At 47.3% G+C, this 12,045-nt stretch overlaps 1 protein-coding gene across 4 annotated transcripts in view; it reads right to left on the bottom strand.

Annotated features, from left to right (window-relative positions):
* Positions 1 to 12,045, bottom strand: part of ST6GAL1 (ST6 beta-galactoside alpha-2,6-sialyltransferase 1) — a 46,604-nt gene that overhangs the window by 6,120 nt on the left and 28,439 nt on the right. For 3 of the 4 annotated variants that reach the window (XM_054205559.1, XM_054205560.1, XM_054205558.1), the window contains exons 3-5: positions 8,230 to 8,357; positions 6,760 to 7,441; positions 2,824 to 2,921 (exon numbers count right to left, since the gene is read on the bottom strand). In XM_054205559.1, coding sequence (XP_054061534.1) covers positions 2,824 to 2,921; positions 6,760 to 7,390 — 729 coding nt within the window. In that variant the 5' untranslated portion in view covers positions 7,391 to 7,441; positions 8,230 to 8,357. The remainder of the gene's footprint in view (positions 1 to 2,823; positions 2,922 to 6,759; positions 7,442 to 8,229; positions 8,358 to 12,045) is intronic. The other variant, XM_054205561.1, reaches the window with a different exon arrangement.

Genomic DNA, 12,045 nt, shown 5'->3' with positions numbered 1-12,045 from the left:
GACGCGAATTGTTCCAAAAGCAAAAAAGGTTTCCTCACATCTGTTCTTAACTCTGCGGGATTAGGCTTTGGCCTCGACTGCGTGTACTGCCCGGTTTCATTTCCTTACAGTAGCTAAAGTATCTAGGCCACTTGTTGGCTGGAGCGTGCAACACAGCAGGTGTGAACTTCTGCCTCCGCTCCGTGGACACCACAGGAGAGGAGAGGATGGGGCAGCTGGCATCAGCCAGCCCCTTCACCAGGTACGAGTGGGATGGAGCACCGCCACGGGACAGGAATTATTTTCATTTCATTGTTTCTATTGAAAGGCTAGAAAACTTTCAGGAACTTTTCTGATGTGAAACAGGTGAAGGGAGGCTTCAAGAGAGACTGAGCATCAGAGAAAGGTCAGCCAAGCAAAGCCATATGAGTTGGCAAAGGCACCCAAACCCCTAGAGAGCTGAGACAGGCACAAAAGCAAAGGGATAAGAAACCAGGTGGGGAGCACCCCCACAGCCACAAAGCATTTGCTGTTTCCTTCCCCACACCACAGAGCTGGCTCTCGGCACTGCTAGTTATCTATCAGTCAACTTAACCCGTTTGCTGGGGGAATCTGGCTCCCCAGATAACTTTAGCACCTATTTCTTCTGTTTAACGTCAACTGATTCTTTCCAAGTAGTTAAATTCATTTAAATTGCTATAGGACTGATCTGTCTTGCCCAGCTTTTTGATCCTAATTAGTCACCTGATCTATTGATTTCCTAGTTAATTTGTTCTTTAGCCAATTCACCGTTTAGCAAGTATCTTACTCATAGAGGCCCTACTCTCCTGGTACGTTTATTGACCATATCAAAACAAGTTCCTTCTCTCCTGCTACCGCAGTCAATGCCCTGTAATCTAAGCATGCTCCCCGTTCCCATCACAGTCTTACTCCGTTCCACCGATGTGCTATCTTCTTTCTTTTCCTCCCTGCAGACTCGTTAGTGCCAATAACAGCAAATGCAGCCAAAGCAGAGTGCTCTCCATGACAGCACAAAGCCAGCCAAGGAGAACTGTAAACAAGGGCTGGGAGGAACGAGGTACTCTGGTCCTCGGTCAGCTCTGCAGAACAGAGTTGTGTCCTACAGAACGACATTGGCACTCCTCCCGCACACTCTTCTGCCCTTATTTTTGCAAGATGTGACTGCCTTCCCAGGGCAAATTGATGCCTTGTGTAAGACTGCAGGAAAACATACCATTAAAGGAAGCAGTACTGATGAACCAGTGAAGGTCTAAGAAAATAAGCAAGGCAATGTTAAAGAATTTCTCTATTTAGAACTGCCACTAAGCTTGTGGACAAACAAGCCTATCCTCAGATCTGAGGATCCAAATTTCTACCCCCCCCCCCCAGTATCAATCTATTAATCTTTCTCTATGCAGACCCCACTCTACTGTTGAAACCATCCACCCCCAGATATGTGCTAGAGACTGGTCAACAAATTACAGAAAAATATCTCCAAACAGTTATGAAGCAACTTCGGGCCGCTGGCCACACATGCCAAAGGGCTACTACTCAATAGAGACTAGTTCTGACAGATTAGATTCCGGAGATCCCGTTCCCTTCATTTTGGGAATAGACCAAGGATTGATGAATAGCAAGAGCCAAAGTAAGAGCAGCCAAGACACAATCCCATCCCTGTTCCCAGCATCCACTTAAAATGTAAGAAAAGCCAAACCCAGAACAAGAACAAACTACAGCTCGTCCAGCCAGTACCTGATGGCTGCAAGCAGCTAAAAACAAAACACAATCAGGCAAACCCACTAACAAGAACGTTCAAATGATGTCGCCATGACTAGAACAGCACCGAACCATTAAAAGTGCAAATGAAAACACGGAAGAAAACCAGGCTCCCACTCCAGTGATCCCTGAAGATAACAGGGACTGCAATAAGAGCTGTTTGGCTTGGAAACTCCAGCAGAGAGACTCCTGCACGATTCACATGGAGAGCATCTTTTCTCCCATTTAGCACATTTAGCATGTTTTAGTTAACTTTAGTCTCAAAAACTGCAACCATTACGCTCTCCCTGTAATTGAAATTTTCTAAGCTGGTGTCTCCATTCAGAGGGGATGGTGGCAAATAAAAAACATCACCCATGGCTGCAGGCTGATCTGCATGGAGAACAGAAGCACTATAATGACACGGCTGTAACGACACTTGGTCCAAAATAAGAGGATCCGCACAGACAGTTATTACTGCTGTATTACAGCTGTACCATCACACAGTTACCCTCCTCCCTGTGCAGATAACCCTGGTGCCACACAGGTCATGTACATGGTTTTGCTAGTAAATTACTTCATATCACAGTGAGTTTGGCAAAGGGCGCATCCTCCAGAGAAAGTTTTCTTAAGTGATAACACCTATATGACATCATAAAAATACACACAGAAGGGAAAGATAAAAAAAAATGGAGAGGTCAAACAGGGCTGAGGAAAAAAGGTGTCGGCAGCCAGATATGTCTGCTAAAACCAGATCGGTTCAGAAAGAACAAACTGTCCCACATCCGACTGGTGGTTTAACGCAGGGGGAATTGAGATGCAGCAGCACAGAGCATGGCGGCCAGGGGGGATGGCGAGCAGAAAGAGCAGAAAACAACATTCGCACAAGAAGCAAGGGCATACTTCAGAACAAACCCAAAATGAACTAGGGAAACTGGTTACAAGCTAGCTCCATGTCTTGCCTCTGAAGAGGATGGCCAAGCTCCTGCTGCTGCTTTGAGAAACTTCAAACCTTGTTACATGGCAGCAGAGGGGAGGTACGCAGCTCTGCCATGCTTGGCCCGTTCGGCACAAGTTCGTCAGACCTACCTGGGAGTTCACAAGGCGAATTGTTGTCTTTTGCCCCACATCTTCTTGAAACCCCTTGGTAGGAGCCCCATTGAATCGCAAGACGGCATCGTGGCTGTCTGAAAGCAAAACAGAGTGAAAACCCATGAGCTAACAACTGTTTTTTGAGTGACAGAAGAGATGTGTAATAGGTTATTCACCTGTGCTTCTAATGCAATCTGGCTAGTCCTTGGCTTTCCACGTAACAACTAGAAATACCAAGCCAGATTCTGTGGAAGAAGTTGTTAGTCTAACTTCATAACCAACACACTTGTAACAATCCACTTTTTTAAACCACAATCCACTGGCCGTCTGAAAGAGCAGCCCTAGCATTTGCTCTGCACAGAGGAGCGCAGCATCTCCTTCCCTCTCCCTCGTCTTCCTTCCAAACACTTTACCAGGAGATAGACCAATACAGAATTCAATTACCATGTGGCTGGCCACAAACTAAGGAACTGGGAAATAACGGTGAGCCAGCGTCCTCTCTAGCAGCCTGGAGGCTGACCAGCCTGACAAACACGTATAATAACCACAGTGGAAAGTGAAGCCGACTTCAGCCTGCCAGCGTACCTCCTACATTACAGAAATAAAACCACTGCTGTGCATTTAACAGGCACAGCTTGTTACATGCCTTGGGATTCACGGCATTTTCCTCTGCTGGCATCATCTCTTAGGACAGCACAGCATTCCTCCAGCACCCTCCTCTGCCTTGGCACAGCCGGCCACACTGCCGGAATGCCACAGAGCCAGGCTGCTGCTGCAGCACAGAGGGCATTTGTGCTCGTCACCTTGGCACCCTGACTTCTACTGGTTAGATTTGGATAGGAAACCTTTCATGTTACCAGAGGCGTTGAGTTAGAGGAGCAGGAACAAGTTCTTGCCTTCACACTGAGGCCACACTTCCACAGGTCACAGCAGCTGTGGGGAATTGCCGAGTCCCCAGCCAGGGCAGAAGGGCTGGCCTGGTCCAGAACCGGGTCTTTTTGAGATCATTTTCTTGAAAACAGGGGTGTTCTCACAAGCAATACTGAAGGATCAGCAATTGCTGGCAGCAAAGACTAGTTTCTCAGCTACTTTATTCTCATAGACAAGTGGATCTTGTTTAGAGCCCTTGCAAAGCAACACACCAAACCCAGAAAGGTGATGTTTCTGAAAAAAAACCAAACAAACGTGTCCACGCTGAGAAGCGGCTCTGTAGTTACCGCTACAGACCCTCAATTCCATGTCCTACCTTGCATCAGCGGAGTACAGGGTTATAATTTCCCTGTATAACTTCATCCAGACACCAAGCGTCATTACACCCTGAATTTGCATTTTAAAAAGGGTGTTTAATGACTGCAGAGGCAGTGTAGCTGGGTCTCTGAAGCCCGCTGTCTCCAGGAGGTTGTGCTGCGCTCGGTATTTCCCACATCAGATTTTTCACTGGCAATTCATAACCTCCAATAACACCAAGAGCCCAGTAAGAGAAGAGCTGCTTGTTTACAAGCTTCTTCCTGTTCTGCTCTGCCTCTCTTACATTGACTAATTGCTCATTTGATATCTTAATGTGATTACACAGAACAAATATTTCCTGGCCATTGAAGGAATAATAATTCAGCAATCCCTTGTGCTTATCTAGGCAAATGCTTAATTTTAAGCCTGTCAGGTGCAGTACCTTTCTGGCACATTTCACAGAAATCACAGAACGGTTTGGGTTGGAAAGGACCTTAAAGATCATCTAGTTCCAACCCCCCTGCTTTATTTCTCCAACAAAGCCACGGCTTTTCCTACATGGAAATATGGCAGGTCAAAACTGGGAAAAAAATCATACATAAATACACTGAATACTCCTGAATCCTTCGATATTCTCCCTGCAAGTGTCCAAAACTCTGCAGAATCACTAGCAGAGATGACTGCTTGTGCAGAAAGGTTAAAGTCTGCGACCCAAGCACAGGGAACACAAGCCAGGGACACCAGCAAGGGGTTAATGGCACTCGCCTCAGGCACATTACCCAGTGACCTTTCCAGCATCCATCCCTTGTGATCTGGAACAAACTGGTGCTTCAGTTTCAGGGACAGGCTCAAGCGACCGACCGTAGGAACAATGAAATGGCTTTCCATGTCTGACGTCCTCTCAGCTGTGCCGCAGCCAGAGCGCAGCCCATTGCACTTCTTGGCTGCTCCAATCCTGAATCCAGGACTGCATTACGACATGCCATAAACACCATCCCTCAGCTCTTGAGAGGGTCTCCTTACAGAGGAACGAGCAGTTTTATCAGTACGCTGGAGTCTACGAGAGACACTCTTGGCCGGAAGCCAGCTGTGTCAGGGGAGGGTGTTCAACAGAAGGTCACTTCTGTGGAAACCTTTACTGAACTTCAGGAGGCACCTAAATAAGCCAACGCAGGTACTCAAAGGAAAAGTCAGAATTGGCTTCCCAAGTCTTGACCCACCTAGCCTCAAACATTCCTAAAGAGGTGGAAACAATGACATCAACTAACTCCCCCCTGTAATTTTTAGCAGGAGGCAATGCTATCCTGGTTCATGCCACCACTGTCTTTTTCATCACATCTTTCATAGCATTTTAACACACCTCAGACTGTTCAACCTCATGCTAGCACCTGCCCACCTGTCCTGTGGACCACAGAGGAGTTTAGGGGCGACCTTCTGAGCAAGTACCAGAACAAAACCCTGACCCTCCCACGAGCACCTAGGGATTACAATTCTGAAGGCTTTGCCCAAGTTGTCCATGAATAATGGATTAAAAGCTATCCATCTACTCACTTGCAGCTCAGTGCAGGCCAAAGCGAACTGATTAAACAGACAACTTGCAAACACACCAAAGTCTGCCACCAATTTCCATCGGAGAGAAAACTCCTAGGCTTTAAAACTTCCCCTTCAGTGAAGCTGCAGTTTAGCAAAAACTGAGGGAACTGCAGGCATGGGAGAGTTTTCTACCATGCACAAAATCCCTGGTTTCTGCTGCATGCTGCTTTCTTAAAGGCACAAAATGCTTTGGTATCAAAACATGCTTCTTTATAATCCACAGTATGAGAACAACACTTCAACATTTATTCATTAACCTCAGATAAATACGGTCAGATAAGACTTTGCAAAGCACCACCAAACTTTGTCTAAAGAAGAGATAAAATTACGCCCTGTCAAGTTTTCCCATGGTCTTCTGGGCCACTCAAACTCAGGCACTGCCTTATGGTTCAGAATGAAGCACTGCCACTTTTGGAAACCCATGAGCAAGAGTTACAGCACCACTGAGGTTGGAGGGGACCTCTGAAGATTGTCTGCGCCCAGCCCCTCTGCTCAAGACTGGGTCAACTACAGCAGATTGCTCAGGGCTGTGTCCAGTGGCTTTTTTCCCCATTAGCATTTTCTTTTACTTCTTCTCTCAATAAGTCTGTCTGAATGAAAATTTTTCTGACCGTTGCCTGTGCAATGAGCACACTGGCAATTACTCAACCCACCCCAAACCCTCTTAAGAAACAAACACTTGAGTAACAAAGATCTCTCTCTGGTATCCAGTATTAGCGCTACCCTCTGGTGATGCCAATGCATCACCAGAAAATTGAAAGGACTGGATGGAATAGAACTACCTGCCCATCCCTCAACTCAACCCTTCCACTCCCTTGGGGCTTGCCTGTTTTGGTCTGCCCAAGCTCTAAGGCTCACAGGCCCTGTGATCTAGGGCATCATAAGGCAGCCTACACTGTGCGGTGTGTACAGAGGAAGGGAATATCTGACCATTACTCCCATCTCCTCCCAGGCTGTAATGTTCACTACCTTTAGAAGAAGTTTAAGGGTAATATTTCAATTTATTTTGAACACCTTTGTGACCACACCAGAGGTTTACTGGTAAGCGCATGACAGTAGGTTATTTTTATAAAACAACGTTACTTGACTTTATGCTAATAGAAAGATACCAACCTATCTCTTGTCCCAGGTGAGATGATTTCAGAGACCCTGCTGAGGACACAACGGCACAGCGACCCAGGCGGCCCACTGTTTCATTGAGGCTTTTCCCTGGTAGGTATTGCTGCCATTCAGAGGTATCAAAAGGACCATCCGATCCCTCTATCATGGTCACATTCACCCTGTCCCGTAGCTGGCAGAGCAGCTTTTCTGGGCTGAGTTTAGCAGCATTCCTCTTCCCATTGTAAGTCACATTGTACTTGTTCATGGACAGGTAGTTTTTCCTGACTTTCTGCAGCCTGGGTATGAGGTTTCTGGATGAACTGTCTTTATCCCATACCTTCACAGAGTCTGCTGCTTTCTTGGACTTTTCGGCTGTTCCAGAGGTGCTGCCTTTTACTTTGTTGTGGTTACTAAACCAATTTTTGGGTATCTGACCCAATTCACTGGCTGCTTCATGGAAAAGGCCCTGTGATTTAAGCGGGTTCCATTTTTCTGAAGTCCTGTGAACCTGCAAATCATCACTCTCGGTCTTGAAAGGAACATAGTAGCTTCTTCTGGTCTCTCTCCACAGACAAACAGTCAGAGCTACCAGGATCACCACAAGAACACACATGAATTTTTTCAACACATTGATGTGAACCATAGTGTATGGTGCATCCAAAGGGGACACTGAACACCGGGCAGGCAGCTGGTCCTGGGAGAGAGGAACACATCTCAGTCACAGCTGTGTGCACAGGCATGTGTTTATATAAATACGTATCTGCATGTGGACAAGGGGCCCTCAGAGGCATGAACACTAATGAAGCACGTAATAAGGCATATATTTGTGGAAAAAAACCCAAAGCTATGAGTTCATGAAGAGGGGGAGTTTCACCAGCCTGGTACTGACACACTTGGTGACTTCACAGGACACTTCTGCAAGCCTGCAGTGGGCTGTGTGCACTCCCAACATGAAGCCTCACTAAACAGCTGCTGGGAGCCAATTAATCCACCGTAGGGTTTGAGGCATGTTTAGGTTCATAAATTAACCTGGCAAACATTGCTGTAGGGATGATACCCCTGGAGAAAGCAAAGGCAGATCCTGTTGTACAGGTCCTCTTTTGTGCTACCTCATATTAGCAGACACCTCCAGCTCCCATCATGTTATAAAAGGGGGCAATTATAGGAGGAGTGCCAAAAAGGCTGATGAAAGGAGCTGATGAAACATATGCCGAGGCATAAACACCTCATGAGCAGCACACTGGACCACAGAAGACAGAAGGGCACTGCTCATTTCCCTGCGTGGCTGCTCCAGGATGTGTCCAAGAACATGGAGACAGTATAGACACAGCAGGTACCCCAGTGCTCCTCAAGAGACAAACACATGCAGATCACTGGCCACTCTAGAGAGACCCTAGTGACAACTCCCTCCTTGAGCAACTTGCTGAAAGCAATCTGCGCTAATTGTGGTATTGCAAAGTTACTGAGCTACCAACACACTACCTGGGGATAAAGCAGCAGCTCTCCAACTCAAGTCATTTTTAGCTGTTGGCAGATTTTCTTCCAAGGGTTTAAGCAGGATATCCCAAAACACAACAGTTCTGTGACGCACTGAAGAGTTCAAGAAACACCTGCAAAAAAAGAGGGAAAGAAAAAACACCCTATTATGGAAGAACCTCATGGTTCTGGGAATGAGCAAGTATTTCCTCAGATAAGCCCTGCAGTCCTACAAAATCTGATACCCAGGCATGGCAGGGCCAGCAGCAAACACAATGACACAACGTAAGTCTTCTAACTGCTTAAATGCCCACTCAAAATGGGCATCTTCCTTCTTGGTTTGAAATCCGCTCTCAGCTAAAGCAGGAACTGGTTTGCAGGCTGTCTGCTGTGTGCTCCCACCACTCTGACAGCCTTCTCCATGGTGAAGGCTCTGAGCAGTGGATTCACCCATAATACGTTGAAGGAAAAATCCCAATGCTGATGCTTAACATAATGAACAGGGGAAAACAAAGAAAAAGCTAACTTTTCCTAGGGAAATATCTTACTGCCTATTCTTGGGTGATTATCACGCACTCTTCCTCAAACGCAGTGGCAGAGAAGACTCCTAGCTTTTTTGGAGCGAGTCATATGAAAAGTTGCTTTACAGCATACAACCACAGGTCCTCACAAAATAGTCAAATGTACTTTAGATTTTACAGTTTCACTCTACCAAGGAAACGCAACAGAAGAAAGGGAGATTTCAGTATTATACAATTCAAGAAGTAGCTTGCTTTTGCAGGAACTCTGAGTCAGTACAATGCCACATAAGCTAAATTACAAATACTACCCTTCACAGGATTAAATACTAAATTATTAAAGCATCCTAATGCTGTCTGCTTATATTTTCTTTTAACTCTATTAAGGAACTCAACTTGATTTCTTACAGAGTACCCCACAATTAAAAAGCAAACATTGTTCTACCTCCAGTTCTTAACAACAAAAAAGATTCAAGGAGCACAAGTAATTCTAGCTTTTATTGAAATAATCTCCTCTGCCTTGACAGACCATCTCACTTTTCATTTGCTTGAGAAGCAAGCGCTAGAAAGGCATGCTGAAGTCTTTTTGGCCAGTATGGTTTCAGACACCGAGGTAGGGCAGCATGGGGAAAGGGGGGATGTCAGGAGGAGATGCAGGACATCGTGGCACGCTCTTCTGCTGAGGAGTCAACGCAAGGTTCCCCATGCTGTTTACAGTTCCTCTCCTGCTGTGGTCTCTGCAAGATGCTCTCACCACCCCTGCCTCTCCCCTAGCTCCTCCGCAGATGGAGACCCCGGTGGTCCATCCCACTCCAGGTCTGCCTGCTGCCCTCGGGGACAGAGACACATCAAGGCAGGAGAGTGCAAAAGCCACTTGCTAAAGGGGAAAGCACCACTGAGTCAGCCTCCACGCTGTCAGAGGCTCTGCGGGCAAACCACACTTGGACAGCAATGTTTTCCAAATCAAGAGAGAGAAAAACCAAAACAGAGTTGTCCAGCGTCAGCTTAGTACAAAACTCTGAGACACCTCTCTCCAACCATGATTCCTGCAGCCTCCCTACCTGACTTTACTGACGTTGTTCTTCTTTACACAAGATGAGGGTCTGGCTTCCAGGAAACTCAACCAAGATCTTCTGTGCGGGCAGGACAGAGCCTCCACACCATGGGAGGTGCCCTGGCTGCCCCACAGAGCAGAGCAGTTCGCTCTGGTCCCTGGAGGGCTCTGACATGTTTTTGACTTCAGAAGCTTCTCCTGAGGTGTAGGTGATAGCAGGCGCACCTCAATACTGTCAGCTTTTGTTTCCCAGGGCCAGGATAATCCACAGGAGTGGCAGGTTCATCGTGGTGGAAAAACCTTACAGCTCATTGCAAGTTCCTGCTGGGACGCTCCTCCCGATGCCGCACGGCAGAGGATGCCCAACAAGTCACAACACCTCCCCTCTAACCCAGACTACACAAAGGACCCGGAAAACTCACCTCAGCACAACATGATCCCTACCTTTGACGACTGTGCATGCTGCTGCAACGCAAACAGTTATTTTGCTTTGATTCGTAAGTTGGTAATGTAGGTTGTGCAAGCAAGTACATTTTAGCAGGCCCACAACAAATCAAGGCACCTTTTGTTCACCAGGGCTTAACTGCGGTGCAGTTTAATTATTATTACTACTTCACATGACACAATTTTATTTTATTTGCACAAGTAGTGTCCTAACATGAGGTCCCCCTCAAGCATTCTGCCACGGATCCCTTGCTGAGCAGGAAGGCAGCTGCTCTTCCAGGCAAGGTAGGATAGCCCACAAGTGGGGCTCTCTTCCCACACCTTTAGGTAAGCACGCACTTCTGTATCACAGCGGTTAGTACAAATGGGCTCTTCTGGAGGAAATGTATCACCTACACAAGGCACAAGGTGTCAGCTATGAGTACTATGAAAGAAAGGACCAAAAAAACCATCCCCCAAACCTGTAAAAATAATTAAACAAACAGCTGCTGCCTTCTTCAAACCTAGAGCCCGACGTGGCTGTGGGGTGCAGTGCTGGCCAGCCGGCAGGCAGACTACGCCCACACAGCAAGTCCTCTGGGGGTAAATTAATCCTGTGCAGAGAACAAGTGAGTGATGCAGTATCTCCAAGGTGGTCAGGGAATTATATCCTGCCCACACACTCTTATACTTAACGTTTATTGTCCAAGCATCTCACTGGACTCAAGTCTTAATCACCAAAGTGCAGAGAGTTCTAAAGCCCAGTCACCTCTCGCGTCCCAGATGCTGCTGCCCACCCGGGGAGCTGCAGACAGCACTGCCCTGGCAGAGAACATGGGGCAATCCCCGTTTACACAACCCACAGCAGATTTACCCTAAAACTGCTAACAGTGTCTTCACCTCGTTAAACAAAAAGTCTATCAAGCGCTTATCCGTCTCCTATAGCGACCGACAACAGATACACAGAGAAACCATGTAAGTATGGACAAACATATGAATATATTTCTCTTCCAGTTCATGCACATAGCTTCCAAAAAGCTGTGTCATCAGCTGTACCAAAGCCCATCCTCTGCACATTTAATTGCTTCTTGAAACCACTCACATTTCCCAAACAGCCTGAAGCAATGAATTCTGCAATTGTGCACCACGCAGAACCAACCCCTCCTCTCTCCGCTTCGCACTGGCAAACCCCATCGCACCGGCAAACCCCATCGCACCGATAGTAATCCTTCTGCCTTTGTTTTTCTGCACGTTGTTCGTAGTCGCACCACCTCTCCTAACACCATCCTTTCCCCACTTGTTGCTCTTCCAGGCTGAGTCCCGCTTGTTCCAATCCCTCCTTGCACAGCAGCTTTTCCATACCTCCGACCGTCTTGCTCAACTTTCCGCAGCACTGCCAGCAGCCCGCGGCCATCCCTCGAGGCAGGCACACCGGGACACCCCGGCTGCACACGCTCAGGCGACGCAGTCCGTCAGCAAAATAACAACGGGGCTGCTTTGTTCTCCTTCCAAAAAAACTTCCTCCCACTTCTATTTCCCCTCTCGACCGTTTCTAAGCCCTGAGCTCGAGGCTGTCGGTAATGACTGCAGGATATTTTGCAAGCAGCACTGACTCACTGAGAGTTGTCCCCAGCACAGGGCGGAGGGGCAGGAATAAAATATGACTATACCCCTGCTGGCGCAGGCTTCCTTTGCCGTTGCACTGCCCAGACACTCAGGATCGCCGGATCCCTCTGCAGCTGCTCGGCGTTGTCTCTGGTCCCTCTGAAGACAAAGCCAGCCAAGCCCATAACCTGCCCCTTCCTCCTTTCCTTTAAAGATCTGTTA

This window comes from Rissa tridactyla, chromosome 6, assembly GCF_028500815.1.
Source record: "Rissa tridactyla isolate bRisTri1 chromosome 6, bRisTri1.patW.cur.20221130, whole genome shotgun sequence".
NCBI lineage: Eukaryota > Metazoa > Chordata > Aves > Charadriiformes > Laridae > Rissa > Rissa tridactyla.
The sequence above is the reverse complement of the archived record's forward strand: the minus strand, read 5'-3'. Positions and strand labels throughout refer to the sequence as shown.